The sequence below is a fragment of the Argentina silus genome, assembly GCF_951799395.1.
Source record: "Argentina silus genome assembly, chromosome: 3".
Classification (NCBI taxonomy): Eukaryota; Metazoa; Chordata; class Actinopteri; order Argentiniformes; family Argentinidae; genus Argentina; species Argentina silus.
Genome location: NC_139657.1, coordinates 13,154,820 through 13,162,319, shown reverse-complemented (window position 1 = coordinate 13,162,319; position 7,500 = coordinate 13,154,820). Strand labels below are relative to the sequence as shown.

General features: G+C 43.3%; 1 protein-coding gene across 1 annotated transcript in view; it reads left to right on the top strand.

The window, feature by feature from the left end:
* Positions 1-7,500, top strand: part of shank3a (SH3 and multiple ankyrin repeat domains 3a) — a gene marked incomplete at both ends in the record, with an annotated part of 157,277 nt that overhangs the window by 113,575 nt on the left and 36,202 nt on the right. The window contains one exon of the mRNA XM_083666096.1: positions 327-440. Coding sequence (XP_083522222.1) covers positions 327-440 — 114 coding nt within the window. The remainder of the gene's footprint in view (positions 1-326; positions 441-7,500) is intronic.

The following is a 7,500-nucleotide window of genomic DNA, read 5'->3' as shown; positions in this document are numbered from 1 at the left end:
ACTCACACACCAGCCTACCATCTAAAAGCCATATTCTATAAATAGTTGCAGAACTTTTTGTCTTATTTCTCCCAAAAGGGTACAATAAAAACAACATTACATTGTGTTTACCGACACTTAACTGTTTAAAAGGAACTGTTTAAAAAAAGTCTTACCGTTCAGTGTACTGTGTCTGCTTTGATGATTTACTACTTGATATTTGGTGAATAACCTCACCATTGTTCCCCATGCAGCCATGGTAGAGACTCACCTGGAAAGTATATTAGACTTTCTTCTGTGTTTGTTGCTACTAGTAACCCTCATCTCTCAATGTCTCTTTTCCTCAGTGCTGAGTATCGGAGAAGGTGGTTTCTGGGAGGGCACGGTGAAAGGGAGAACAGGCTGGTTCCCAGCGGACTGTGTGGAAGAAGTGCAGATGAGACAGTTTGACCCACGGTTAGGTAAGGAACTTACCACACACACATACAGTACACACACACACACACACACACACACACACACACACAAACCAGTGTCAATTTTGCCACCTTTTGTTTATTTAGCCTAGTCTTAGTCATTTTGACTAAAATAGCCCCAAGTTTGTCATACTGTAATGATTTAGTCTAGTTATTATCAAAATGACCAAAACTATGGGCCGTTTTAGTCGACTTCATGTCATTTCATTTTAGTGACATTGTAGTCACATCACATTTGTATTGCCTCATTAACTCATAGTAAACAAACATAAATCACCGACTTCCATGTGTGCACATACAGTACATGTCTTGTCCTACCAATATATTCTACTGCATAACATCCTATCACATAATTCTCTTCCCAGCAGCCATATTGGCAGAAAAACACATTACTCTGCAGCAGATAAAATTCATACCCCTGAACAGGGCACATAGAGGGCATTTATAAAGGGTATTCAATGCAAAAACAAGCTCTGCATTTGAAAGGATCAGCCTAAGCAAGGCACTGTGCAGATTCGCTGATAATGATCACTGAATAGTTGGTTATTTCTTTGCAGCAGGTGATTTGTTGATCAGTGATTCTGCGCAGCGCCTTGCTCAAACCGCTTCTCTCAAACACGAAAGATTCACTGTCTTGACATTGGTCGTATTTTCCCCCCCGTCAGCTTGTGGGTGCAAAAGCTTTCTTCTCCCGTGGAAACATTGCATTCGGTCTTGTTTGAATCAACATGATGGTAATGAAAGCCCCTTTTCCTGAGAAATGGAGAAGGTTCACCAGGCAAAGCTGGGGTGGTTGTAACTTGTAAATGACCTGCAATGAGAAAGTCTTACAATGCTGCTAACGTCATGCACGCTTTTGATTGGACCAAAGAAATAACATCTCTCCAAAAACTCATGTCCATTTAGTCCAATTTTAGCCGCAGAGATAATTGTTTTTGTCAAACAAAATTGATTAGTTTAGTTATCGTGTTTTTCTGCATCTATTCAGTCAGTTATCATCTTATCTTTTGCCAAGGAAAAATAGCTGTATTACGAATATTTTCGTCATTATTGTCATTGATGAAATGAACACACACACACACACACACACACACACACACACACACACACACACACAAACACACACACACACACACACACACACATACACACACACACACACACACACACACACACACACACACACAGCCCTCTGTGTCACCATACACACCATTGTTCCCTGTCCATGGTTCTGATAATGCTTGTGTGTTTATAGGAGCTGTCCATAGTGCTGATCCAGTTCTAAAGGCTCAATAGCATGCATGCTGATGTTGCCAGTGTGTATGTAGCCCCTATGAACACACTCAGAAAACACATACACAGTGCTGCTTGAAAGTGTGTGAACCCTACAGGGATAGTCATTATTTTTGTATAAAATGTTAAATTAACTTAAACTTATAAACTTATAACTTATAAAATAAAAATAAAATCTTTATCTAAACTCCAATTCGTAATATAGACATTCCAAATAAAGGACAAAACTAAAAAATATAATATATTTTCATTGTTTATTTAACGAAAGTGGTTTATTTTACAAAAATACATGTGTGCAAAAATATGTGAACTCCTTCAGTCAATAGCTTATGGCACCTCCATTAGCAGTGATAACTTGGAGTAAACGTCTCGTATAGCCACTAATCAGTGTCTGACATCTGTTTTGAGGGATTTTTTCCCACTCCTCCTTACAGAACTCAGCCAATTGAGTAAGGTTTGAGGGGTGTCTGGCATGAACTGCCCGCTTCAGGTCCTGCCACAGCATCTCGATTGGATTTAGGTCAGAACTTTGACTTGGCCAATCCAAAACACAAATCTTCTTTCTCCTGAGCCATTCTTTGGTAGATTTGCTTGAATGCTTTGGGTCGAAGACCCATTTTCAGCCCAGCTTTAGCTCCTTGACTGATGGCTTGATGTTCTGTTCAAGAATCTCCTGGTATACCTCAGAATTCATGGTTCCCTTAATGATGTGGAGTCACCCAGGTCCAGAGGAGGAAAAGCAGACCCAGATCTTGACATTTCCACCACCATGCTTGAGTGTTGGGATAAGGTTCTTTTGGTGGTAGGCAGTGTTGGGTTTTCGCCAAACACAGTGGTTTTGATTGAGACCAAAAAGGTCAATTTTGGCTCTTGGGGATATTTTGGAAGGGCGTCCACTTCTAGGCCGAGTTGCTGTCATGTTAAATGCTCTCGATTTGTAAATTATTTGCCTCACAGTGGACTGATGGAGCTCAAATCTTGTTGAGAAGATTTATAGCCTTCCCCAGACTGATAGTGCTCTCACTACCCTCTTCCTGATGTCCTCTGAGATCTCCTTTCCTCTCGGCATGGTGTGTTTTGCATTCACCTGTATGGGTAACACAAAACTGACCAGGTTTCTTATCTCTATTTATCAGAGTCCCGCCCAAACTCTTTCCTAAATATCTCTCCTTTGATTGGTTCATTTGGTAGACCATTATTTACCCACCTGATTCTACTTAACTACTTCATTTAACCAATGGACCTTGGGGTTCACTTGTTTTTGCACCTGCACTAATTTCTTTATAATTTAGTTTTTCTACTACACGCATGATTTCCTCTAAACCAACATATGGAATTGGTAAATATAAACCTGTTATGTCAGATAAAAAAGACTGGTTCTGATTAAATAAAGATTTAATGGTAAAAAATTAAAAAAAAACAATAATTGCACAAGGGGTTCACATACTTTCAAGCAGCACTGTACTTACACATGCAATGGGCGGGGGGTTATTCACAAACTTTTATCACCATAAATTTACCATCTGTGCTACTCAGACTAAATAAAATGGAAGCCATAACAAACAGAGAATACCGTATGACACAGTGATTAATGTTGGCTCGTTCCATTTCAGTTAACAGGTGGCGTGTTTATTGCAGCGTAAAGCTTTATGAACTATCCACATAACAGTGTGTTTAGTGACTCTGAGACGCACATTGTGTATCAATGACACTGGACTGTTTGTGGAAAATAACTCAACTACCATTTCAAATGGCTAAACTGCTACATTTACAAGTCATACCTAGTAGACCAAGTTTGTGAGTGTGTGTGTGTGTGTGTGTGTGTGTGTGTGTGTGTGTGTGTGTGTGTGTGTGTGTGTGTGTGTGTGTGTGTGTGTGTGTGTGTGTGTGTGGTACCCTGTTGTGGGAGGGGTAATGGGAGGTTGCCTGGGTGTGTAAGAAGATGAGACAGGGTAATCTCTAAATATGTCATTTAAATGCTCTCAAATTGAGAGAAAAAGAAAAGGGGTGGGGGGGAGAAAGGGAGAGATAGCGGGTAAGACGGATGGGGGGAGGATACAATAAAAGGACAGGGGAGGAGAGACGTGGCGATTGTGTGTGTGTGTGTTTGTGTGTGTGTGTGTGTGTGTGTGTGTGTGTGTGTGTGTGTGTGTGTGTGTGTGTGTGTGTGTGTGTGTGTGTGTGTGTGTGTGTGTGTGTGTGTGTGTGTGTGCATGTGCGTGCATGCCGGAGGTGGGGCTGACATTGACACAGTGCATCACTCGCTCATAAATCCTGAAGAACTCCAAATCGTCAGATGTCTATTTCTCAGAAGTACAAAGTGCTCCCACTTCCCCCCTCCCACCCATTTCTGCCTCCTTTGTTCATCTCAGAGGGGCTTGTAGCTGTAGACCCTCCACTGTATTTGTATCTTTCATTTGATGGTGTTCATATGATCCATTAGTGTTACCACACGTACTGTATTTGCTATGCTAACAGCTCATCATAGGATGGTGCTGTATCAGTTAATGACATGCAGCTGTTGTTTAAGGGGGTTTGATGTGCCATATATGTATCAACAGTGATGAAACAGTAGGTAACACACACGCACGCACGCACACACAAACACACACACACACACATACACACACACACACACACACACGCACACATGCGCACACACACGCACACACATACACACATATACACACATATACACACACATACACACACACACACACACTTGTTTATCTGGAGGTAACCATTGAGGCGTCACTGACGGTTAGGGCAATACGTCTCAGCCCAGTGAAGCAGGAAAGACAACCCTGTCTACAATTAACTAACCCAAACAATACTGCTGTGTGTGTGTGTGTGTGTGTGTGTGTGTGTGTGTGTGCGTGTGTGCATGTGTGTGTGCGTGTTTGCGTGTGTGCGTGCATGAATGAGTACGTCCGTATGTGTATGAAAAACACATGGGCTATAATCTGCTAATGGATAATTCCATACAGTGCGGTTTGTTAAAAGTTCACCACACAATCCTACTTTTGATGTGCATACCACAACGGAGAACACTGGGATGAAAACACATTGTCTTTGTTGTCCATCAATATACACTCACGGAACACTTTATTAGGAACTATAATAAGTAAGAACTATAACTACTAAGTAAAGTACATTAGTACACTATACTAATACTGGGTAGGGCCTCCCTTTGCTCTCAAAACAGCCACAATTCTTCGTGGCATTGATTCCACAAGATGTTGGAAAAATTCCTTTGAGATTCTGGTCCATGATGACATGATTGCATCACGCAATTCCTGCAGATTTTCCAGGTGCACTTTCAAGCTGTGAATCTCCCGTTCTACCACATCCCAAAGGTGTTCTATTGGAATCAGATCCGGTGACTGACAAGGCCATTGAAGAACACTGAACCCATTGTCATGTTCATGAAACCAGTTTGAGACGACTTTTGCATGGTGCATTATCATGCTGGAAGTAGCCATTAGAAGATGGGTAAATTGTGGCCATGAAGGGATGCACATGGGCAGCAACAATACTCAAATAGGCTGTGGCATTCAAGTGATGATTGATTGGTATTAATGGGCCCAAAGTGTGCCAAGAAAACATTCCCCACACCATTCCACCACCTCCACCATGAGAAGGTGTACAGGTGTTCCTAACAAAGTGTTCGGCGAGTGTTTGAGCCCCATAGAAAAACCATGAGAGCACTCCCCCTGAACTGTTGGAAAGGGTAGAGACAGAGAGAGAGAGAGAGCGAGAGAGAGAGAGAGAGGGAGGGAAAGAAAGAAAGAGTGAAAGAGAGAGAGACAGAGAGATCTAGTATAGGCCAGGGTCAGGCCATCAGTGAATCAGTTGTTATTTATTACGACTCTCTGGTCCTCTCTCATCACTGTGTTGGCAACAACCTTCATCCTTCACTGCAGGTAGGGGAGAGGGGAGAGGGGAGAGAGGAAGAGGACTGGGGAAGCGTTAGAGGTAAAGATATAGGGAGGGAGGGAGGGAGGGAGGGAAAGACTGATGGAGAAAATGAGGGGGAAAAAGTATATTGATTGAATTCATTAACGCTACAGTGAGTGATGCAGTGGTGAAATGCTGCTGGCTCTGGGTGGATGGTGGGGTGGGGTGGGGTGGGGTGGGGTGGGGCGGGGCGGGGCGGGGTGGGGTGGGGGAGGGAACGAGGGAGAAGGCCGGGGGTTATTTGGAGAATGTGTGGACCAGTTCATTCACACTCTAGTTAACAGTCACTAAAAGCAAATATAATCTAGGCTATAGGGATCTATAGGCAGAGCAACACAATATTTGTCCAAACATATCAAAAGCCATAACTTGATTCAAAATAGTGTTTGTTTTTAAACTTTTCTTATTATTAGACCAACAATTTTTATTAATTGTTTAACACTATGAGTGCCAGGCCCACATATATATAGAATGCTTCCAGATTTCTAACCATGCTTACATCTAAAACGGCACCAATGAAACAGACGTCAAGTTGTCGCAAATAGTCGCCCCGCAATTCAAGTTGCTCTGACCGAGTCTTGAACTTGCGACCTCTGACCTGCCAACACACATGACCGTCTCCTCTAATACCCAACGTAAAACAGCTACGCTATCGAAAAGCACGCACACACACACACGCACGCGCACGCGCGCACGCACGCACGCACGCACGCACGCGCGCGCACACACACACACACACACACACACACACACACACACACACACACACACACACACACACACACACACACACACACACACACACACACACACACACACTGTGTGGCTTGTGTCATGGCTTGTGTCATGGCTTGTGTCTGGGGGTTAATAGAAGTGTTTAACCATGGTAATGGAGAGGAAAATGATGTGTGTATGTGCTGTTCTCCTCTCTTTAATGATTCTGTCATACTGCCTTGGGCAACTAATGCATCCTAACACTATTACTGCTACTGCACACACACACACACACACACACACACACACGCACACACACACCAACTGCACGCACAAGCACCGATTTGTGGTATGTATGCACCTTGAGATAAGCAATGCTTGAGATTTTACACTGGTTTGAATTCAGAAAAAGCTGCAACATCCCTCCCTTTCTCCCTCTCTCCCTCTCTCCCTCTCTCTCTCTCTCTCTCTCTCTCTCTCTCTCTCTCTCTTTCTCTCTCTGCGTTGTTGAATGTCTCACCCTTATGAATCACCACAGTCAAATCCAGACTGATCTATTTTTAGCCCGGCCCATTAAGAAGTTTGGGAGAGTCTCTCTCCACCTCTCTCCTCCATCCTCCCTCTCTCTCTACTCTCCTGGAATGCTTATATCCTTGATGCTGCTGCAGCAGCAAGGAGAAGCAGGATTCACCAGCGAAGTAGAGGGAGGGAGGGAGGGAGGGAGGGAGGGAGGGAGGGAGAAGGGAGTCCTCAGAGCTCAGGATGATGAAAGAGAGCCAAACAGTGAGGTGCTGTAGAAAGCTTCTGTCAGTCGATCGTGGGGGCTTCACAGAACATTCTCAGAATGTTTGCCTAACAGCTCATGTTCTCATTACATTGTTAGAATACTGGGTCATTTTCCCCTGCAGATGTGAATGTTTTTAGATAACATTGCTTTAACTTAACATACACGTTACATTTTTAACCACACACTTACACAAAGGGATCTATGGATGGACTTGTCAGCGTTGCCTACCCTTCACAACTTGCCCCTGTGTGTTAGTTAGAGGGTAAATGTGTTTTTTAGCGTGCTGACAGGGCG